The sequence below is a fragment of the Haemaphysalis longicornis genome, unplaced genomic scaffold (assembly GCF_048455015.1).
Source record: "Haemaphysalis longicornis isolate Haplotype H1 unplaced genomic scaffold, Haemaphysalis longicornis Haplotype H1 scaffold_2, whole genome shotgun sequence".
Lineage (NCBI taxonomy): Eukaryota > Metazoa > Arthropoda > Arachnida > Ixodida > Ixodidae > Haemaphysalis > Haemaphysalis longicornis.
Window position 1 is genome coordinate 165,305,502 of NW_027526295.1, and position 24,428 is coordinate 165,329,929.

Here is a 24,428-nt window from a genome sequence, read left to right on the forward strand (position 1 = left end):
ACACGCATGCATGCATGTCGTTGAGAGATGTTAAGCTAAGCAGTGTTGTCCACGGTTATCCACAGGCCAGTTTTGCACAGCTAATGAGCTGTGCAAAACTTGCCTGGGGATAACCATCGCAGATACAAAGTGTTCATTACACGGTGTGTGTGTGTGTGTGTGTGTGTGTGTGTGTGTGTGTGTGTGTGTGTGTGTGTGTGTGTGTGTGTGTGTGTGTGTGTGTGTGTGTGTGTGTGTGTGTGTGTGTGTGTGTGTGTGTGTGTGTGTGTGTGTGTGTGTGTGTGTGTGTGTGTGTGTGCGCGAGCGTGCGTGTGCGTGCGTGCGTGCGTGTCGTTGCCATTTATTCATTAATTTAGTTTGGTTTGCTAAATACATTAGAAGCATCAGCATCATCACCTGAAGTGGCACGGTACCATTTTCACATATGCAGCTTCTTGTTGTGACAGCATCCTTATATATTGTTCCTACAGAGGCTCCTGGAAAGGCCAAGAATCCTGAGACAGAAAGGATCATCCTGGAGTTCAAGGTATTGTGTTTTTGTTTTTCTCAGCCCTTATCCAGTAACCTGCAATCTTTGAGTTATTTGCATTAAAGGGAGCAGTACAAAACAAATTGGCGATTTCTTGCTGCTATTCCCGTAAGGCATTTGTCCAGTCGGGCTCATAAGTGATAGAAGCTATGTACGGCAACATTGCCGGACACACCCGCAAGCCACAAAAAGTTGAAACGAGCTGTTTCGAACCCATAGGGAGGTTGCAGTGCATGTCTGTGTGCCTTGTGTTCACATTTTATTAAATTTGCAATTTAACTTGTGGCTCGCCTTGCGCGAAATGAAATCCCTTTGCGTACATGTGTGAAATAAATATGAACAGTAAGTCGGTAACGTTGTGCAAAATGCCGAAACATATCCGTAGTACCAGACACATAACCTCACACACGTAGCATATGTCGACTTGGGAGATGGACCAAGGAGGGCATACTTGATACCCGTAATGGCATCTCCTCTTAGACCGATTGCCATATGTGCACATGTGGCACATGCCCATGCTCAAACGACATAGCGACTGCTAAGCAACTGCAAATAATTTACTTCAAGCAAATCTAATTACCAACTGGTTAAAGGGTTGCCTAGCATTGCTTAGCTGGGTATATAGTAAAAAAAGAAATTGGCTTTCACTAGATGTACTTCAGGACTGGTACAGGCAAACCGTCAGCAGTTTTTTATGGAATCTCTACCTGACAATGAAGTCAGTGCAAAGTTACTTGCTTATAAAGTGGAATTTTTACTTCTGATTGGCAATAAATGACTTATTTAATTTTATTAGGTGATAAAAATTACTGGTAATGCTATGAAAAGGGCACGTAGGTTGTTCGGCCTAGAGTGCTGCTTTAACCTGTGCGCGATAAGGACTTCTTGTTTGCTTTTCACCTCTCAGAGCCAGACTGAATCGTGCCCCTCTGTTTTTATTGACAGCCTGAGACGACCATTGAAAAGATTAAGAAGTTGAAGAAAATTGAGCTGGAAACCAGCACCAAGCTAGCAAACCTGACTAGCCGCAATATGGATGTGTCGAGCTCAGAAGTCCTGCGGAAATTCAAAGGTGCGTGAAAATCATTGCAGTAGAGTTCACCTCGACATCTTTTTGCAAAGTGTTTTTGTGGGGCCATCGTAGGTACAGTACAATTCAAGCAAAAAAGACCTGCGCGGGCAGTTGCGAGAGTGGGCAAGTCTCAGTTCTTTTGAGAATTCAGGTTCAGCGGTTAGGTTATGGCTTCACACGGCCGAGTACAGATATGGAGGTCACCCAAAGCTCACTGGACAGCCACTGCAAGGCTATTAGGTAAAAAAAAAGCCCGCTATGAACTATGAAGGGGTTGATGCTATTAGTGGGTGAAGCGGTTTCATCAGTGATGCTGGGACCAGAAGTGGGAGCTGTTCCGGTGATGTCACTGCAGTGAATTGAGGCTGACACACATGTGGATTTAGTAGATCCTGCGGCCCGAGAGACACTGAGGCAAACAGGGACGTTTTCACTCAAAACATTTCACTACTTTGCTAACTACCTAATCAAACACCATGCAACTATGCTCCTCATTCATGTCTTGGTAACAAGAAAGTCTATAAATTCTTTAAATTTTCATAGCTCTGTCGCGGTGCTACCGGGAGGAGTTTCGGGGAAAACGTGCACATTTCGGAGAGCTGGTAAAGCCTGTTTTAGGGCCCTTAAAAAAAAAAAAAATGAACATGCGTAGCTGGTTGCTGGGAGAGAGACGAGCGGAGAGGGTAGTTTCGCAGAGGGAGTTGTGCAGCTGTGGTGACCCCCTCTGTTTGGCGCACAGTGTGACATTGTGCTGCTGAGCCCAAGGACACGGGTTAGATTTTCTGATGGAGGCGAAAAGCGAAAACATCTATGCATTTGAGATTTCAGCGCACGTTAAAGATCCCCAGAAAGTCAAAATTAATACGGAGCCCTCCACTACGATGCACCTCATCGCCTGTGTAGTGTTGGTGCGTTAAGCCTTACAATCAATCGGTTTGGCGTGCAGACCGCAGCCATGGGCAGCAGTTCCAGAAGGACTTTGACGAGGCGACCCGGTGCTTGGAGGAGTACATCAAGGCCTTGGAGAAGGAGGTGGCCGAGCGTGCAGAGCTGGTCGGCCTGCTCGAGGACGCCAAGGTCTTCTACGACAGCCAGAATGGGGAGGCCCGCATCGTGGCCACGGTACGATGATGTGTGATAATGTGCGCTTCGATGCAGCTTCGGGCCTGCGGTGGTACACTGAAAAACGATGACAAGGCATAAGCCGTACATCTGTTCAATATTAAAAATTAAACCACTGACAAAAATGGGCAGAAATGGTGCAGGTTGAAATGAGCTCCAGTGTAGCTGCCCCCCCCCCCTCCCCCTTCTCCCCTTTCACCCTACTGCCATGGTAATGATTCAACTCCGCGTTTGCATTGGATTCCTTGTAACGTCGGCCACCTCCTCCCCCCCCCCCCCCCCCAACTATTGTTCTCTAAATTTTCTTCAAGTCTCCAAGCCGTGTCCTTAATAATGAGGTAAAAAAGTTGGTGCCGCATTGCTGTTTACCAGTGTGCTGTAAGAAAGGTTGAGCAGCATCAAATGTAATCGCCAGTTTGGGAGAGGGGCCTACCAAAACATAGTTTATGAGATTTTTGTCGATGCTGCTCAAATTTTCTTACATCCAGAGAGAGGCTACAGTTATTTCTGATGATGATGATGGTTGGGTGTTTATGGCGCAAGGCCAACTGGGGCAAAGAGCGCCAAAACAATACAGTTATTTCTGTTTTATTCGTTCCACACTTTCAAGGTCGAAATTTGCCTACAGGCTCGAAAAGCCTCAACGCTGACAATACTGCAGGCCGAGCACTCAGCCTGCTTTTGTTTACAGTAGTTAGCATTACTGGTGCTGTGAAACCAAAACAGAAAAAAAAAAGAATCTTGAAATGTTGAGCAATGCTTCTGCAACTTACCAAGTAAAAAATTTTTATAAGACTCAGACCATGTTGTGTAAAAAGCAAGCTCAAAATTCAGGCCTTGTAATATTGTTTACTCTTCATCATTACTGGTCCAACCACAGTGAAGTGTCATTGTGGGCCGATGACACCCCTTTTTACGCTTTTCAAATGCAAAAACAAATTATTGAAGTGCGTAAAAGTTATAAAACAAAAAAAGCATAGCACAAACATGTCGGCCAAGGCGAGAAAGCAGTGCAGTTGGTCAGTGCGCTGTCCGCCCTACGGTTTTCATTGCAGCCACAGTGTACCATTGCATGGAAAAGCTAGGCCAGATGACAAGCTAGCCAGTTTATCTAGGAATCACAGCTTCGCAGAAACTTTTGCTTTGTGTAACTGCCACTCATTAGCCAGATAGTGCAGCCACACACTGTAGCACTTAGAAGTCAATGTCTCCTCCCTACGCGACAATTCGGGTACTCATAAATTGCTGATGCTGAAATGGACGCATGGAATAAACAAGATTTGGACTCCACACTTGCTGCAGTCACGAATCAGGCAGGTTTCTGTAGTTCTCACTGACTGACAGCATGTTTTGTTGCATGCATTGCAGCACTTGCTGGCCGCCTAGCAGATTTGCACCCTTGTCCCCTCAGACGTTTCGAATGCCTCGGGCTTAGCATGCGCACCCTGCTGTGTCTGATAAGGTGCTTTGCAAAGCCAAAGTGGTGTTGGCTGGCATCTTTATGCATGCCACAGCTTGTAGGTCTGTGTCACAATTAAAGAATGCATGCTGAGAAGGTAGAGGTAGCAACCCTAAGAAAGCTGCTTTGAATCAGAAGTGTGGAGCCATTTTTAGCCTCAGTGTGTAGTGCCTCTGTTGACATTTGGTGGCAGCAACGGGTTCGTTCTTGGTGGACTTCTATCAATCACTTCAGTTGCAACAGGCCAAGTGTTTTTTTGTACGGAAGCTGTTGTAGGCGGGCTTGGCAGTGCATATCATATGCTCGTGTGCAATGGAGAGTAGGAGAAGTAGAGAGAGAGAAGGAGAGGCTACATGTCGATGCATTTTCTTTGCACCATTTGTAATTAAACCATAAACAGTTATCACACCTAGGTACAGTTGAACCTCGTTATAAGAGGCATGGATGTAAGAGAATAAGAGACGCTATTCACCCACATGGATGGCCGCCCTTTCTTTACCATTAATTTTACCTCTTTTATAACAGACATCATATGTGGAAGATAGTTGGTTATAAATAACAAGTTATCTTTGAAATTTGTTCAACAATCTCGCTTGTAATAGACATTTTAACTTTAGATGCGGTGCCATCAGTCACTAACTGCAGTTGTGTCTGTTGCGGAATCAAAGGGGACAACAGACACCCGCAGCCACTATTTATTATAACTTGAGCAAGCACACAGTAGTTCAGTCAACTATGAGGCGACGACGAAAAGCCCTGCCAATAGAAATGCAACATACAGAAGTGGTTAAAGCTAACCGCCATGCGTACGAGCACGACTGTGTGCGAGGGCTTCTGCACAAGCCAAGAATACCAGGAGTGCACAGTGCGCTCTCCGATTCACGTAGCTCCCAATCAAGAAGCATCGCAGATGTCAAGTCCTGCAAGCCTGATGAATAGCCAGAGCACACAGCAGAAGAAGCTGTGCACCATGGCTATTCATCACACTTGTGAAATCGACATCTACAATTCATCTTCTGCAAACAGTAAAAGAAGAGAAAACTTGTAGTAACTGTTGTAAAAAACAATGTAAATACAGTCATGAAGCAAACAAAGATTCAGAACTGAAAAGCCAAACATAAATTAGAATAAACTTTTTGCAACATGCTGTGGTGTTCCTTTGAGCATATTTTAGTCTTAGTGGGCCCACACTGAATTAGGGGGTGATCAGTTAGTGAAAACATGGTTTCCCCCTTGTAAGAGACATCTCATATAGGAGACAGAAACTGCTCCCCGGTACGTCTCTTAGCAAGGGGTTAAATGGTAATATATTTTAAGTGCATGAAGCCAAAGCCAGTCATGACATTGGAACTATCAAACAGATGCCCCACGACTAGTCAAGAGACCCACTCTGCATTGTATCTGCGCAACTTACTACTCATCAGTACGTAGTAAGGGGGGCAAAGTAACGTGATCCCGCTGCGATCATCACCCTCTACTCTGCCGAACTTAAGCCTGCAGCGTGCCCTCTTTGCAGGCATACAAGAACTTCGGCAATCGTGTGAAAGGGCTCAAGAAGAAACTGGAGGCCAAGGTGAAGACACTGCCAAGCCCGGTGCCCTCCCCGACGCCTGATGCGCCCTCGCCGACCAACTCGGATGACGGCTTGCAGCTGCCTGCAATGCAGGAGACAGGTTAGTGCAAGGGAGCTGATTTGTACTGCACCTGCCTTTCCTCTCTTTTGGCGGCTTGGTGGTGAGACATAAGCTTGAAGCAACTGTTTGCGGTTGTGTATCATCATCATCATCATCAGCTTATCTACACCTACCACTGCAGGGCAAAGGCCTCTCCCATAAATCTCCAATTATCCGGGTCCTGTGCTAACTGCGACCAATTGATCCCCATTTTATCTGTCTGCCCACCTAAATTTCTGCCAACCCCCTGCCACACTTGCCTTCACTAGGGATCCACTCGCTTACCCTTAATGATCAACGGTTATCTTGCCTTTGCATTACTTGCCCTGCCCACGCTCATTTCTTCTTCTTAATTTCTACTAACATGTCCTTAACACACATTTGTTCCCTCCCACTCTGCTCTCTTCTTGTCCCTTAACATTACACCTATCATCTTTCAATCCATTGCCCGCTGAGTCATCATCCTCAGTTGTGGTTGCGTATGTGCGTCCACTAACGTTTGTAGAGGCAGCCCATCATGTAGATTTGAGATGTGCGGTTCAGGCAATGCTTGTTTCTTTTAATGCACATCCTGTGACTCAAATTACTTCAGACGTTTGTGTTTCGATTTCAATTCTACTCATTCCCACTTCAGGTTACTTTTTGACGACAGGTACCACCTTGTAAAAGTTTAAGTAGCCGACCGATTTTTCGGACCTGGAGGGGAATGAAAAATAGTCCAAAGAAAAGAGTAGCCCGAAAAATCTGCGAGTAATTACTCCTATGGTACAACTGGCAGTTCCTCGGGAAAGTCAGAAATAGCCAGCAAGTCCAAATTTTCGGAGTTCGAAAAAACGGTCGGCTACTGTATTTGATTTTCCCCTGAAGCATTGTGGGATGACAACACTTGAAGACTTTGTGGTAAACTTGAAGACTTTGGTAAAGGATGAGCTTTTTTCCGCATTTAGATTTTTCTCATTGCATTTATAGATGGCAGATAACTAACTTGTGTAATTCTTTTATTTCTTTCTTTCTTTCTTTCTTTCTTTTTTTTTTTTTTTGTGCAAAAACACTTATACCCTATTTGCGTAGATCTTGAATATGTAAGATAAAGCCTTAAGGCACATTCCCACTGGCGATTCGCCTCGTCGCGCGACGAAACGCGGCATCGCAAAGCGATGAGCCGGCCAGCAGATCGCTCTCGGTCTGAATTCCTTTGTCGCACGACAGCCCCGCAAAACCGGATAGCCAATCATGGCCGCGCAGTAGGCTGACGTAGCAGGAAACGAAACATTTGTTTACATCCATCAATGCAAACGGTGGCGGGCGGGCGAACCGCCGCCGCTGCCTCGCTCGGCCAGCGCTTGGCCCGCTATCGCTGTACCCGCCGGGTCGGGCCGGCATGCAAGTTCCCGTGCGCTTCGGTTCTTTGGTCAGTGGCTTCAGCGTACGCGTGCACTTATCAACGAATAGCGTGGAACTCATCAGTGTGGAGAAACGTGTATGGATTGTAAAAGCAAGTAATCATCGTATACAGGTGGATAGCGAGACGGTAGGTTGACTTGCAGCCTCTTCGTACTTCTATCGGCGACTCGTAAACACGCGTAGAGTTCGGAGGCGTCAGAACTTTGTGCTTGTGAAAAGAAGCGAAATTTGTGGGCCGTGATGCGGGTGTTGTGGCGTGAAAGCAAGCGTGTGCATTTCTTCGTGCAATAGTATGTTGAAAAGAGCCTTCTTGAGATTGTTATTTTCTGCTCCTCCTGCAACCCGCAATGCTTTCGGCATTGTTCCAGGTTAGTAGCATGTGTTTTAGTTTGATTTCTACCTGCTTTTGTTGCGCTCATGTAACATAATTTTCTTTGACTGCGAATGGTTGACGCACCAAGGAGGTCATACAAGTCGGGAAGCAGCTGCGCTGAACGCAGTCGCATCATCGCTCATCGCAAGTGCGAACACCGCCTCATGGCCTCATCGCGCGACGATGAGGCAAATCGCCACTGGGAATGAGCCTTTAGAGATGACACCACTGTTGCTTAGGGGCCAGCTGAACTGCAGGCAGCGCAGCGGAAAGGGAGGGAGTACGTGCCGGCCTGATGTTAGGCCTACTAACATTACGCCTTCAGGTCTAACATCAAATGACACCCACAGCTTGATGTCAAGTCATTAAGCTAAAGGTTAGCGTTGGGGCTGCCAAATACAAAGCCTAAGCACAGGCCTAACAAGGGTTGTTGGTAAAGGCTCTCAGTCATAGCAATGAAGAGAAGAAGGAAAGGACACGAAAGGAAAAGGATGGTGCTGCACAACCGAGCAAATGATCTACTGACACAGGGATGATGAAAGAGAGAGACAAACGCGGAGCATGGGGGAGAATGACTGATAGTGGTGGCAGAGAGTGTGAGACGAAGAAAGTGGTGGGAGATACAGCGTAAGCTGGAAGAGGAAAGCGAAGGGGAATGCGCTCTCTCCCATAATTTCCCGACTAGCGAGGCAGTAACGCCATGCTCTAGTGTGATGCACAACACACCGATGCATCGACTGCACCAGCCACACTGCTCACATCATTCTCCTAATAATAATGTCCTCTAACTATGCGTAGATGCATGTCACTGTCAAATTATTTGCTTCAGCATATTGCGAAATTCAGGACACCCAAACAGCTGTGTTCGAAATTCGCATTGGGGTGTGCCGTAATGACGGGTGACCTTTTTTATTATTTTTAATATTTGTCTAGTTCTGGATGACAAGATTCTGGTTTAGATATTCAAGCAACTCGATTTTAGTTTAAAGATGTTAACATTGTGGTATTTCGTGCACATAGAGAGAGTAAACTTTATTCAATTTGCCAGCTGTGTTTTTAAAATTGGAAGTAACGAGGGGGGTTGACACCGGGAATCGGCCCCGAAATATAGGCTTCCACCCCGGATGTCCGTCTAATCCAACCATGAAGTAAATAGACCCAATTGAGCAAGGATGACTCGCTTTCTTAGGAGAGTCAAAGTTACTTTTTTTTTTTTTTTTGCCTGCTTCAGTTTTATGGTGCAAAATCCGGCACCACAAAGGGATTCACAACTATCAGGAAGGGCGGCTGCAAGAAATTACACCTTGAAGTCAAGAAAATGCAGTGTGCCCGTCTCTCGTAACGCGCTATAGTATTCGCATTTCACTTGCTTCCTCAGGCCTCCAGTTGCTGTCTCATGCCCCGCAGTGAGTGTGCTAAGAAAAGACTGCACAAAGTACTTCTACCAACAATAAAGCTTCGCATCATAAAAGAAGGGAAGCGCATAAAATTTTTACGAGCAGGAAAGAGCAAATGCACACGTCTTAAAAGTAATTTAAGCAGTTAGAGGCTTCATGGGCTGAAGGTATGTCAATCGTCTGGTGCTCCAAGTCAGCGGCGTAAGATGCCGTTTGGCTTGGGAGCTTTCCTTGCAGAAAGAAGGCAAATGCTGGTGACGTTGTGCGGGGGTGAGCAAGTGGACTTCTTTCTGCAGTTTGGCCACGTGCACCTTGCTGATTTCACAATTATTGGGTCCATATTTGTGAGGGCGAGATGAGGATGATGGGCATTATTTTCACCTGGGCTGTGGTCTTCATTTCTTTCGGTTGTTGCAGCTATTAAACTGTGGACTTGAATGTCGTTAATGCCATGAAATTGTCCTGGAAAAACTGATTGGCGAAGTTAAATCGAACTATCGAGGTTCTGGGATGACGAGACTTCATCACGCACCAAGATTTCGAAAAAGAGTAATGGCGTTGCTCGAAGAAAATAGTGCGTAATGTTGCCAGTGTAGTGTAGTAGTCACCAGTAATTTTTTCGTCAATGAGATTTAATTGGGTAATTGTAATTCATTATCTAACTGAGGAGGTACTGTCCCAATCATTAAAGTGTCAAAGAGGCACTTGTAGGTATTCGCCATGGACACCTTACTGCAGTATTTTCAGAGACAAACTAATTGCGTACTCATTTATTGTTTAATATGAAAAATACCCCGTGACGGTGCTCCCACCAGCATCATAAATCAGGGCCCTCAAATAAGCTGATTGAAAGCATCAGCTTTGACTGTCACATGCCTAAAGAGACAGCGCATCACCTTGATAATGGCATGGAAAGAGCTGCAACAGCAAGTTTCGCGGGGCACGTGTGGCAGATAAGGCACAAACTCGGTCGCGATTTATTCTTTCTTTCTTTCTTTCTTTTTTTCTCAGCAAGGTTATGACAGCCAGGAATTATTAGCTGAAAGCCTGTTGGCAAATTAATATCAAAGAAAGACTGTGCCATACTCTTCACTTAAGGGACAGCTATGCATTGGGCCTACATCAGGTAAAATATGGTTACCCTAGTTGCGTGTAGTGAATGGACGTAAAACTGGTGCTTCTGCCGTCTGAAGAAAATATTAAATTTCACCATGTGGAGTGTCTTTCAGTGTGCCTGCCAAATTTCATTACGCTACGCTAAAAAACAAAGAAGTTCACTCCTATCTACACCCTCCCTCTTTAAGCTAGGTCGGCGACCAAAAATCACACAAACAAGATTCTGTGGTGACATTGAGAAATCGCCAGAGAGTGGCTGTGGAGTCACCGCTGTTTGAAAGGTTTTCTTTAGTATCAGAGTTATTGAAGTTTGTTATCGGGACAAAGCCGTCTTTTTAACGAACGAAACTTCTATTTTGTCTTCGCAACAACACTATCTGGCCACCCTACGAAGCACTGTTTCGCCACCTGTCTTGTTCTTATTCCGTGCCCACACCCTTGGTGCTGCTGGAGTGCAGTGCGAGAGCTTGGAGCTGCACCCCTGCAGTGTGCATCCGTGCATAATCTGTGTGTCGCCTTGCAGGCACATCTAGGAAATCTGGTCTCAGAAAGCATTGGCAGTACAGGGCCCCCCTCCCATGCCTCGAAGCTGTGACGTTACCTTTGCTGTGTTAAGGAAAGAAAACCCCGGCTGATGAGAAAGTTGGCAGGCGTGTGAAATGTAAGTGGGCACTTCCAAAAGCAAGATGGAGTGTATGGCAACAGTGACATCCATACCGCACGCTAGTTAGTTGTTAGTTGTCAAAGGTGAGCTAATTAGCATACTTTACTCCCAAAGGGGTGTGGCATCATTTTATTTTCTCTTTAATTCTGGACTTTCTGTCACTGTCCGTGGGCCCCTATCAAAATAAAGACACTTGCTCGGACATTTAAGAGAACATTCTCACATTTACCCCATTCATTGTATGTTGGGCGCATACAGAAGTCCCCACTTGCATGTGTACAGTGTAGACCGCTTATAACGTATGTCGCGGGAGCCGCAAAAATCCGCACTATAAGCGGTACCGCACTATAACCAAAACGTGCGTGAATTCAACAAAATCGCCACCTACCTCTCAAGTCATCCTAAATTTTTTATCACCCAAACGCACAGCGCCTAAAAACGAAGGAAGGGCCTTTATTTCGTATTATTTTTAACATCAGCCGCTGCTGCCGGGTCTCACACATTGCAAAAGCGCAGTCTTACAAACGGCGAGTGCGGCTTTAACTTTCGTTGTGTTTGTGTTTTGAAAGACCATGGCTGCGTTTTTTGCGTCTATGAAGATGCCGCAGGACATGATAAGAAAGGCCAGCGGGATTTTTTTTTTACCCCACCTTGCGTTCACGATGCGAAAGGCGGCTGCTTATCAGCGCAACGTACTGGTGGTGGAAATCTTCGCGCGACTCGCGTGTTCGGGAAGAGCGGTGGCTTATCTGCACAACGTTCTAAAGCGTGAACCACATGGAGCGATTTCTCGCGAAAACGTGCAGCGCACGCCGCAGGCGCGGCGACGCCGGCGCGGATACAACTGACGTAATGTGTGCGGCGCGGTAAGAGGCGGCAACATGGCGTCGGCACTGGCCGTGAAGTGGTGCAGGCAGCTCCAGCGACCACTTCTAACCGCTCGCTGAAATGCCGCACGAGGCGCAAGCGAAGATGCTCATGCAAGAAAAGAGCTGATAATGTGACCGCAAAGTGGAATATAAACTGCCATCCACGCTCCTTGTGAAAGCGTCCATCAAAAAATACCGCGGTGGTAAGCCTAAACTAAAGTCCCTTCATCTGATTGAGGGACTTTAGCCTAAACACCTCTGGCGCGGCTAGCCGGCTCGGAGCGCTTCGAATCTCCCGCCATTAGGTGCGCGTCTTTCCATTGGTGCAAGTCGTCAGGCTCCTCCCACTGCCAAGCGAAGAAGCCACCGCCAGCGCAGAATCGTAGACGCGAGCACGAAAAAAACGCACGCGCATCGCCGATGTGCACAATTCGTGGTTCACGATTAATAGAAATGCGGTTCACGATTAATAGAAACAACTTGCCACGCGCGGACGGGGAGCCAGTCACTATCTTCCGAGGTGCATCAAGCAAGGACAGCTGTGGTTATCACATACGCGCGAACTAAAGGGTGCCTATTTTTTGCTTCTGTGTCGAAGTTAGAGGAGAGCAAGGGGTGCGCGCTGCGTCAGATGGCCAATTTCGTCATTTCTTTTTTTCTTTTGCTACCCTAAAACGATGCCCCAGCTGTGCCGCTCGATGAGCAGACCTGCCGAAAAACCGCACTATAAACGATATTGTGCTTCGGCCAACCGCATCTTAAGCGGTATGCTTATGCATTGAGTTCTATGGGAGGCAAACCGGTGGTCACAAAAACCCGCGTTACAGCTGAACCTCGTTATAAGAGACACTGATGTAAGAGACAAATGGGTATAAGAGACACTATTCCCCCACATGGTTGGCTGCCCTATCTTTCCCATTAAATCGACCTCTTTTATAACAGACATCGGATGTAGAAGATTGGTTATAAGAGACAAGTCATCCTTGAACTTTAATCAATAATCTCACTTGTAATAGTCATTTTAACTTCAGACGCAGTGCCACCAGTCACTAATTGCAGTTGCTTCCATCCTGGAAGCACAGGTGGACGACAGACGCCTGCAGTCGCTATTTATTATAACTTCAGCAAACACACAGTGGTTCAGTCAGCTATGAAATGACGATGAGAAGCCCTGCCAATGGAAATGCAACTTACAGAAGTGGGTGAAGCTTACTGCCATCCATTGGATGGAGCGCGATCGCACATGCGGGTTCTCCCACTGGCATAGCTCCCAATCAAAAAGCATCGCAGATGTTGAGTCCTGCAAGCATAATGAATAGCCTGAGCACACAGCGGAAGAAGCTGTGCGCTCCGCCTATTCATCAGGCTTGTGAACTCAACATGTACGATTCATCTTCCACAAACGAGGAAAGAAAAAAAAGCTTGCAGAATCGGTTGTAAAATATACAGTGTAAATACAGTCATGAAGCAAACAAAGATTCAGAACTGTTTCATAAATTCTGGGGGCCAAACATAAATTAGAATGAATCTTTTGAAACATGCTGTAGCATTCTTTTGAGCTTGTTTTAGTCATAGGGTGCCCACATTGAACTAGGGTCTTATTAGTAAGTGAAAACATGGTACCCTGCTTATAAGAGACATCTCGTATAAGAGACAGAAACTGCTCCCCGGTACGTGTCTCTTATAAAGGGGTTCAACTGTATATCCGGTCCCGCACTATAAGCGGTTACGTTATAAATGGTCTACACTGTATATCGATACTATCCCTGGCCCTCCTCCCAAACGTGTGGAGGTCCAGCATCAAAAGGCTTTCACTTTCGGGGCCCCTAAGGATCCCTTCTGCTGTGAATCGCATAGGTTCCAGCAGTGTGCTGATCATGGATCACAGTGTATCGCCACAGGGAACAGCGATGCAGATGTGTGTCACATGAGTGCTTCTAAAAAAATCCCCATTACTTCGTGGCTATTACGACGGTGCTGGTGCAGTTGCACGAGAACACGCTGCGTGCAATGTGTAATGAAGGGAGCTATTTTTATCCCTTTTTGCATACCATTTGTCCCAGGCTCTCCCACAATTAAAGGGGCACTGAAGTGAATTTGTGAAGCTTCTGTTTTTGCTTGCATTGCGTAGGCTGGCTCAAGTAAATACTTTCCGCTGTTTATCCAACCGATAAGGCGATATTTTTTGCTAAAGCCTGAAAGAAGAAAAACTACTATGCGCCTGCGGTCTGCGGCGGCCGCACCAACTAGAGCAGTGACGTTCATACGAGATGCAATGGGATTAAACGATGTCCAAGATTAGAATTCGAACAAGTTTAGGTTTCGTTTCCTTGAAACAACATGCTCAGCAACCGATGTTATCGTTAGCTCTCGACATCTCGGTAATCGGCATACCATGCTTCTGCCATGTTGCCAGCTATAAAATGCATCAGATAAGTATGCCAGCAAAGCTTGGAATCGTAGCAATTACTAACCGAGGCGTACGCAGTGGATGAACGCTCTCCGCGTCACCTTTTCCCCCACCTTTGGAGCTTGCCTGGCTCGTGCCTGTATCGTAAGAGCCGTGTTCGTACCATTTCGGTCAGCCATTTCGGTCGGCCATTTCGGAACTGTGCCCGCGAGCAATCGGTGCTTATGGCAACACCATGCCAACGAGAACTTGCCAGCACGTCAATGTCAGTCTGCATGCGTTCTGCGAACTCTCTTGTGGATCAATAAACGTTACAGCACAAAAATTGGGAATTCAGTTTAGAAAACATTGCCCAAAACAAATAAGTAAACTGAAAAAAAAAATGTGCCGTCGGGGATTCGAACCTGATTTGCAAAACAACGGACCTAAGGCTCCACAGACCACTCGGCCATGAGCCAGCGGTGTCGTGAATGGAAATATAAAGTATATATTGTGTAGCGTGTTTGTATTTCTATTAAGTTTTAGCATTTAAAGCAGCTTAGATAACTCTTTCTTGAATAACGCTCATGCAGTAAGCATCCCCCAAATTTCCACAAATATCTCATCTCTAGCGACTGCATTCCTTATGCAGGAAAGCGTTCACAGATGTGTGGTCGTGCTGCTGACCGCTGTGCTATTTCGCCCAGCTCAAAAAGTGCTTCCTGCACTTTGGTTTTATGCCGTAAATGAAAGTTTCAGTTGATTTTAATTCCTTAGCACCTATATTAACTTCTCTGACACTTCTGTCACCTTCAATTGGCCTTAGATTTCACAGCGAAACAGTATGCCCCTAGCGAGCCAAGAAAATCTTCGTGTTTGCGTGAGAAGAAAACTCCCAGGCTACTACTGGCTACACAGAAATATCCCAGGCTGCTACTGGCTGCACCCAAGCTACACAAACAAACTGCTGGCACCGCCAGGGATCAAGCCTGGGCCCGCACAGAGAGACAGAGCAAGAGCCGGTCGTTGTGCTGACAGCTATGCCCACACGTGGAGATGATGGGGGGGGCTGGGGGCAGAGGGTGGTTTTGTATTCAGCGTCTGGGGAGGGAGAGGGCACTCTCTGGAGGCGACACCTGAAACAAGAGTGAGGGAAAGGCAGTGACAGAGATGACGCCATAGTTGCGCGTGCCGCCCTCCTCCTTACCCTTCAAAAAACGCTCCTTCTGCCGACACTGCTGCGTTAGGGAGGCCACCCCTGTGAATCCCAGGTAACGGCTGACAGAGCTGGTTTCACTCTTTGTAGAGCCACATGTGTGAATTCAAGTGACACCGCAGGGGTAATCGCTGTGGGTGTCGTTTACAACTTCACAGTCCAGCTACCTTCACAGCGTGGATTGGAGCTAGTTTTTTCTTCTTCTAGCACACCAGTCAGCAAAGCATCGCATGTGCGCTTGTGTGGTGCTACTTGAACTCAGAGCTTGATACAGTCTACTAACTAACAAACTAGAGGCACATTCTTCCAGGCATAAACAAATCCTAACGTAGTTTCAACTGAGTGTACTAATTGTGACGGCCCGCAGGTGGCCGGCCAACTAAACGCTGGGCCGACTGATTCTGTCGGAGGGTTGGCGAGCCGTGCAGTAGCGCACTCAAGCCAAGCAGTCTCGTTTTGATGTCATTCAAAATTGGCAAAGAGGGTGCAGAGAGGAGGACAGCATTTTTGAATTGATTTTTCCACTGAATAAAGTCAAGTAAACGTAGCAAGAGTGGTTGAAACATGGCATAGAGACTTCAGACTACAATTTGCGCTAGTAATCCTGCCATGTTTACAAATCACTTTAGTGTCACTTCAAGGGGGGACTCGCATGATCACATTCAAATGGGACTTACTAATTCATGTCCTACAGGCTCAAAGAACATTGTGCAACAATACGAAAAGTTTGTTTCATGAAAACGCTCTTAATGGCCTTGTTTGCTGATTGTTATCATATCACTTCTGTGCTCAAATAAAACTCTCGCTTGCTAAACAGCGAGCGCAGCTTACTGCAAACGATAATGTGTTTCCTGTTTATTTTTTATGTCAGTACAAAAGTGGTACGTACGTATGTTTCTAAAACAAGCAAACTAGGCTGTTGGGAACATTTTAATGGATGTGTAAAACTTCTCACATTGGGGCAAGGTGGTTTCTAAGGCTGTGGCTCATGAATTTGTAATTCCTATAGGAATAGGATCAGGTGAGTCCCAAGGGCAGTTTCCAGCAAATGGGGTTCTTTTCAGTGCCTTGGCCCTCTGCTGCTGCAGCATCATATTGAGAGGCCTTGCCGGTTCATTTCTTCTGCCCAGCGCCAGCAGCCTCGGATGATGCCGCGCCAACGGGCAACGGCGACTCGCCAGGCTCAGCGCCATCTCCCGAGGGCTCCCCCGACGGACTGAGCCCAGTGGCCCCCGAGACGGGCGACTCTGCTACCACAAGCAACGCCACGGGCAATGCTGCAGCACTGAGCAGCTTCATGTCCCAAAGTGAGCAAGGTGGTGGTCCCCCATGCGTTCTTTCTGGCACCTCTTAACCGGATCGCCCAACTTTGCCAGTGATTGGCCAAGGCAAGACGAGTTAGGTTTTTCAGCTCAGCGAGCCATTAGAAGTGAGACAAACCTGTGCTGTGGTCAGTTCACTTGTCTAGAGCAGGGAGAATCGACTACAATCAGCCGGCGATATCTGAACAGTGTTGATGCGAACTCACAAGTGTCGGCTTGGGGGCTGAAGTGGTTGGCTGAGACTCTGGAGTAGTGCAGTAGTTGTTCTCCCCGAATTGCTTTACTGCAGGGCAGCAGAAGACAGAAAGAACAAAAAAAAGCTTTATGAGCTAGTGTGTTAACCGGTGCACTTCTCTGCTGTGCAGTGCCGTCTTTAGAGTTGCAGAAAAATGTTTGTAGCCATTGCTTCGGGCATTGATGTATGAGTACATTCGGAGCTTGAGTGAGACCATGTTGTGGTGTGCGGTGTCAACCCTAGTGTTGTGAAGTGTGGCTGGTAATTGGGTAGTTCCACTTATTTTGTCTTTCTCAATATGCATAAGTCACCAAAAGGTCATGTAGCAAGAGAGTTCTTGTTGAAGGGGAAATGACGTAAGGACTGCAAAAGCTGCACAGTCAGAAACTGACAGAAAAAGCAAAAGTAGGAGTGTAGCAAGAAGGCTGAACCTACAAAAACGCTCTGCAAACCTTGCATAATTGTCCACCATGGGATAAAAATACACAGAGCAGAGAGTCTTCACTAAACGGTTTGTATAAAATTTGATTGAAGCAAGAAGTTTCAGCTTCCATGTCATAATAGAAGAGACAGTTGCTTCAACTTTTCAGAGTGGTTGTTGCACGCATAAATGGTCCCTGAATGCTGCTGCTGTCTCTGCAGCATTGGTTGTTAGCAAGAGCTATTGTGCTTGACCTCCCGTTTGTTTTCTTCTGCTGTAATACTGTAGCCTAGTTTACAAGATGAAGCTATCAACCAGTTTCCTGAAATTTTCTTGGTGCCTGTTTAATCACTTCCGTCCTAGTCTCATGTGAGAGCATGAATAAGGATGGTAAAAGTTTGGCGAGTTGGTTAATATTCATTTCATTGAAGCAGCGCAAAACTGGCTTAGTTCCTATTTGTGATTACTGCCTTTTTTGTTCTTTTTTTCTTTTTACGGCATCTGATCAAATTAGGGTTATGATGCCGCATTGTTTTTGTTTACTTTACTGTCACTTCAGCCCCATTGCAACTTCAGCCCCAGAGTTGGCTAAGGACCCAGGGCTGGATTCACAATCACAAATAGCATGCATCACAACACATCAGTACGAGATAAGGAGTTTGAGAAAGCCAGTCCATAACTTTCTTCAAGGTCACAACTGATTTGCAAACCCTATCACTAAAGCTTTATGTTAGAATACTTCTGTAAGCTATTCTTTTCTGTGTTTTTAGGGATCTGAAAAGTTGCATCTTGATCTTGATGCATGATTTCATAGAAACAGTGCTGGTACTTATAGATGTGTGTCGCATCTGTGACTGATTGACAGGCTATGGTTTAAAGGGACCCTGCAACACTTATTTCAGCTCTTTCTAAATCTTCAATGCTTTCAGAATGCTGTCAGCAAACACATCCAGTATTTAGAATAGGCGTACTTCAGCCAGAAATGACTGTTCTATGCCCATTAGGTGACGTGGAAACTTGCTCAACAGATTTATCTCCCTTTTCCGGTGCCGGCATTCTTTGAGAGCTCGAATGACATTGTTTTAATGATGTTGTGGCTATTGGCTGGTTTCCTCTTAGTTGCACTGGTAAACGCATTTGGTAGCCACTTTGAAAAAAATTACCACCAAAGCATAGCAGAAATGGAAGGCAGATCTGCTGTGACGAGCAAATTTTGTAGTGCCAGACATGAAGGGAAGGGTGAAAACGTTTATCGGAAGTGTTGCAGAGTCCCTTTAACAACGAGCATTCTGTTGACCTTGCACAAAGTAATTTTCTGAAGTTCGTGAAATGTGTGAGCCCTTACGTATACTAAATGTGGCCTACCTTTGTGTTGAGTGAAAGGCCCACATGCACGGTACCCTTTCAGGTCCCACGGTGCTGTCATCCTGGCTGGACGCCTTCAACCAGGAGTTCCAGGAGAGCAAGGCTGTGTCGGCCACCGTGAACCCGTCCTTGCTCGCTGCCGCTGTCCCAGAACCCAGCACGCTCGAGAGCCGGCTTTCGAACCTGATGCAGACCATGGGCCACATTCCGGGTGGGCTGTTCTCCTCGGCTGCCAGCTCTGCCAGCAACACGCCCAAGCGAGCCGACTCCCCGCCGTACGCCTCAGCGACCCCCAGGCCGGCCGCTGCCGTGCTCTCGGAAGTGCACAGTGGCAACACGCCGCTCAAGGATGAGAACAGTGGGCAGGGCACACCTGTCCTCGATGAGAACTCGGCGAGGAAAGCTGCATCACTCTTAGACTCCGACATGCGGGTTCACCCCGCGGCGAAACCCAACTCTGCGCTGCACGACTCGCCAGAGCCGAGGATGAATGCAGCAGCCTTCGGGTCCAAGATCCCCAGCCTCGCGAGCCCAAGCACCTGGGCACAGGCGTCGCCTACAGCGGCAGTTAGTGCCCCCCCTGCTGCTGCTGCTGCTGTAGGCCAGGCGATGGGCGCTCCAGCCCTGGCTCCTCCACCTCTTCCGCCAGCCCTGCAGGCTTACCTCGAGCCGATCCAAACTGTGACTGGAGCGGCCCACCGGGGGGGCAGCACGGTGGCTCCAAAAGGACGGTCGGAGACACCTCCGTCGCCGTCCGCCGACTACTTGATCCCTGTCGCTGAAAACTTCGACGTCACGGACATGGACCTTGATGACGAGTCTGGCGACGACGAGCATGCAGAAGCCGCGCTGCATCGCAACAAGAAACTGAGCAATCTCATCACCCTAGTCCAGCCCCAGGTGAGCCCCGCAGCGAACACGACAGCCGCCAGTGCCGCCGCCGCCACCACCACAAGTGGCGGTGAAGGAAGCGAGGAAAGCCAGCCAGCAATGGAGCAGCAGCCCATCTTGCCTCCAGCTGCAGTGGCTTCTGTGTTGGACATAGCGTCCTCGTTGGCTAATCAAGCAAACCTGAGAAGCTTGCTTGAGAGCATTGAGCTTGCGAAGCAGGAGCCTTCCTCCGACTTCCTTGCACGCAACTCGCCATTGGAGCCCCGCTCGAGGGAGGCTGACTTTCTCGCACGCAACTCGCCACTAGGGCCCCGCTCGAGGGAGTCTGACTTTCTCGCACGCAACTCGCCACTGGAGCCCCGCTCAAGGGACCCCACCTCAGACTTCCTCGCACGCAACTCTCCACTGGAGCCCCGCTCACGGGACCCCACCTCAGACTTCCTCGCACGCAACTCTCCACTGGAGCCCCGTTCGAGAGAGCTCACCGCTGACTTCCTCACACGCGATTCACCATTAGAGCCCCGGTTGAGAGACACCACTGCCGACTTTCTCACACGTGAGTCATCCTTGGAGCCTCGGCTGAGAGAGCCCACCTCTGACTTTCTCACGCGCGACCCACCACTGGAGACTCGGTCCAGAGATCCTACTGCAGACTTCCTCACACATGAGTCACCATCGGAGCCCCGCCTGAGGGAACCTTCATCCGACTTCCTTGCACGCGACTCAGCTTTGGAGCCCCGCTTGAGAGAGCCGTCGTCCGACTTTCGTGCACGCGAGTCGTCGTCCGAGCTTCACTCTAGAGAAGCTGCCGATTTTCGCTCGCGCGAGTCGTCGTCGGAGCTTCGCTTGCGGGAGTCTTCTGACTTTACAACGAGGGAGTCATCGGAATTTCGCCTTCGAGAGTCTGCCGATTTCGCCACGCGGGAATCCTCCGAGTTCCGCCTCAACGAGTCCTCCGACTACATGGCAAGGGAACGCTCGGAGTTCCAGGTGCGGGAGTCACCATCGTCAGATTTCAGAATGCGCGATTCATCATCGTCCGAGTTCCACATCCGCGACTCTTCTTCCGAATTCCGGGTTCATGACTCGCCATCATCCTCAGAGTTTCACGTTCATGACTCCTTTGCCAGTGACTTCCACGCGGCGCCTGCCAAGATCGAGACTGTTCAGATGCGCAGTTCTCTGGACAGGTCGCCTCCGCTAGCACCCTTGGAAGACAGGGGCGGCGTGTGGGAGCGGGGGGATTACTACACCCCTCGCACTTCGCACCATCAACTACAGCAGCAGCAGCAGCAGCAGCAGCACCATCAGCCCATGAGCAACGGGGGAAACCGGTCCCGTGGCAGGGGCAGTGGGTACTATGGATACGAGATGCGTGGCAGGCCCATGGATCGCTTTCGGGAAGGCTATGGCTCTTATGATCCCGAGTGGCACACGGGTAGGCCGCCAAGCCCCAGGTACCGGCCGTACGGAGGGCAGCCGCAGCAGCAGCAGCAGCAGCAGCAGCAGCAGCAGCAGCAGCAGCAGCAGCGGGGAGGGCCCTATTTCCAGCCGAGGTACTGAGCAGCACGAGAGGCTGCTTCGTGTTCCAGGCCTGCTGCCGTGTATCTGCAGCTTCATGTACATAGGAAAGAGAAGAGAGTTGGCAGGCTGTGCCTGCTTATGGGGGCTGTGGCAGCACCATTGGGTCTCCTTTGATGCAACCTGGTGTATCGATGGTGTGGTCGTTGCAACAAGGACACACACGCACTATGCTAAGCATTTTTATCAGGAATGGGGGCAATTTCTGGTGAAACCGTGTGCTTGGACCTCAAAGTCCCACGCGACAGCTCCAAAGATTGTGAAGGGAGAAGAAGAAGAAGAAGAAGCCAGGCTGGGGGAGTAGGAAGAGTTTTCATTTTTGCATCCACACTGCTTTTGCAAGTTGCGTGTGGGATACAATGGATGCATTCATCACCAACGAGACATACTGCGAAGATGTGCTACGTTGCTTCAGGCTTTTCATTTGCTCCCACCGTCATCACCGACTTCACTACTTCATAGTCGTGCAATGCGTTTGCATACAGAGTACAATTTGAAACTCGGCTGCTCTTTGGAAGGAGGGGAAACAAAGCCTGATGCACTTTTGTGTCAACACGGAAATACAGTTCTTTTCCTGTTTCTGCTAGTAGTGGTCTTCATTTCTTTCAAAAGTTACCCACACTACCCCCCCTTTTTTTTCATACCAGACAACCATGTGTTAGTTACTACAGCTCTGTCGTGCTCAGACGAGGAGCCCAGTAGTCAAGATGTTTGGCAGCATGTGTAAGTAAACAAAATAATGAGCGGCGGCTGGTTAAATATTGCTTTGATAGAAACTTGGGTAACAAATAGTGTAGAAGTTGAAAATCAGAAAAAGGCAGCAAATTCAGCCTTCAGTTTGTAACCTCTTCCTTGGCTTTCTTATTTTGTGCTGCTGCTTGTCCTGCCCTACCTTCAAACTGTCTTTGTTAGTCTGGTCGCAAAGTTTCACGATTGTGGCAGCTGAAACATAACTGCTTGGGGATTTGTAGACTGCCGTATTGGAATAAAATCTGTAGCAGTCATAAAACAAACTGCAGTTAATTAAAGGCCAGCTGCACTCAAAGTTCACCTCGGCCAAATTTACTTCGAACGTAAAGTACGTACCACTAAACCAACTGGGGCATGACTGGTAGCCCCTTGAAAAGCGTTGTTATAAGCGTTTAAAATAGTTCCATCGCAGGCAGTGCTACACCTGCCAGCGGATTGCGCAAACAGCCATGAAGCGAAAGTGACATTGCAGCCGGCCGTGTGCATTTTCATATGGCCAGCCAGTAGAACTGGTCGAGCTTTGCTGGCAGCGCTTCTCCTAGGGCAGCGACGATGGCAAAGCGTTGCGTGCAGGTTTGTTCCGGCCAGCCGGTCGCATGTGGCCGCTCGCTCACCGGTTGGGCTGACTGGAACATCACTTCAATTTGGCCGTAATGGCCGCTCTCTTCTCAATTTCGGTTTCAAAATTGCCAATTTTTGATGGTTGTTTGCACTGTGTATACGTGTATTTCAGCTGTCATACTTTGTATCTTACAGTCTTTTTAGGCTGACTATACGAAAATAACGTTTTGAAGAGTTTGAAATTTTGAGTGCAGTTGGCCTTTCCCCTAGAAAACTTTTAGGTATCACTTTTCTCTTGGTTTGCAGTTTTTTCTCTGAAAAGTCTCCGAAAACCGGGTACTTATACTGGCCCAATTTCAAAGAACAAGTAACAATTTTGCCATAATTTCCCACTTCTTCGCCCCACATGGTATCGCAGCGATGGGAAATTTTCGAGAGGTACACCCCAGCATGTAGTGCAGCTAGAAAGATCATTTCTTTTGCAGCGTGAAGCTGAATGTTCAAACCTTGCAATAAGGGAAACAAACTTTGCATTTCATGTTTCAATAATTGTTTAATCAGCACCATTTATAATTGGTTAGCAGAAGTTTTTTAAACCTAGAAGTTGGAATTGATGTAAACTTGCATGTGGTTGCCATACAAAAAAAAAATTGCTTCCAACATCGCATTCTCCACAACTTCTATTATCTATTCATGCCGTGCTGGTAATTTTTTGTCGAATAGCTTTTTTTTCTGTTCTCAAGACCAATCAAAAAAGATTTGTAATTATCTCAAAACTGATTACTCTTTTCATCAAAGTTGGCTAGAAAGAAAAAAGGTTTCTGGGACCAGCAGTTGGCCTTTAAGGTTTCTGGGCCCCTTAAAGGCCAACTGCACTCAAATTTCACCTCGGCCAAATTTATTTTAAACGTACCCCCAAACCAACTAGGACATGAATGGAAGATTTGTGAAACGCCTCGTTAATCAGTTGGAAGCTTTTAAAATAGCTCCACCACAGACGATGCTGCACCTGCTGGCAGATAGCGCGAATAGCCATGACGCGGAAGTGACATGCCGGCCGGTCAGGGACTTCTTCCTCTGGCTAGCGAGGAGAACCAATCGAGTGGCGCTTGGCGCCCTTCTTGGAGGGCTGACGCCTGTGGAAAGCTGTTGCGCATAGGTTTGCTCCGGCCGGCCAGCCACTCCTGGCTGCTCGCTGGCCGGCTGCGATGTCACTTCAGCATGGCCGTAATGGCCGCACTCTTCTCACTTCGTGTTTCAAAATCGCCAATTTTTGCTGGTCATTTGTGCCGTTCGCGCACGTATTTCAGCTGGCATATTTTGTATCTCGCAGTCTTTTTAGGCAGGCTATACGGAAATAGGGTTTTCAAGAGTTAGAAATTATGAGTGCAGTTGTCCTTTAAGCTGGATGACAAAAAAAAAAATCAAAGCTTGATGAGGTTTGGGAGCTTTGCACTTGCCCCTAGGATGTCGTAGATCCCAACCCGTGCATGGCAGCACCTGAAAGCGCAACCACAAATTGGGGGGACTGGAGCTGGCTGGAATTCAAGACGGTGTCTTGCTTCTGTTGGTAATGCCAATGACAAATGACCGAGGTTCACTGCCTTGGTGATGTAGTGGCAGTGCAACAAGGACAACTTTACTTTTAATGGCTGCATCATCTTCAAGACCACCATAGCATCGGGCAACGACGACCGCCCATCCTTCCAGAAGCATGAAGTGTTGAGTTGGCTGAAGTCCAACCCCCTCCCAAGTGAGCTTGTCATTCTTTGCTGCAAAACAAGGTTGCACCGTCACACCTGTACAATGTTTACTAGATCTTTGATAGAGGACAATTCACGAAAGTCCCCTATAGTTTCAACAAGTGCTGCTGATGACTTTTTAATCCCGAGTCCATGTGGGCATATGCTCCATCCGTGCTATTTTATTGACAGGGAGGCAGGGACCTCCTAGCCAGCCGATGTCGCAGTTGACGTTTTCCTGGAAACTGAATAACCCCTCGGAATAAAGGGAAGCACT

The 24,428-nt window shown here is 47.7% G+C and overlaps 1 protein-coding gene across 3 annotated transcripts in view; it reads left to right on the forward strand.

Annotated features, from left to right (window-relative positions):
- Nucleotides 1-21,684, forward strand: part of LOC144169436 (uncharacterized) — a 63,602-nt gene extending 41,918 nt beyond the window's left edge. For 2 of the 3 annotated variants that reach the window (XM_077698587.1, XM_077698590.1), the window contains 6 exons: nt 471-526; nt 1,475-1,601; nt 2,548-2,723; nt 5,699-5,855; nt 16,414-16,599; nt 18,670-21,684. In XM_077698587.1, the coding sequence (XP_077554713.1) occupies nt 471-526; nt 1,475-1,601; nt 2,548-2,723; nt 5,699-5,855; nt 16,414-16,599; nt 18,670-21,080 (3,113 nt within the window). In that variant the 3' untranslated portion in view covers nt 21,081-21,684. The remainder of the gene's footprint in view (nt 1-470; nt 527-1,474; nt 1,602-2,547; nt 2,724-5,698; nt 5,856-16,413; nt 16,600-18,669) is intronic. The other variant, XM_077698588.1, reaches the window with a different exon arrangement.
- Nucleotides 21,685-24,428: the final 2,744 nt, after the last annotated feature.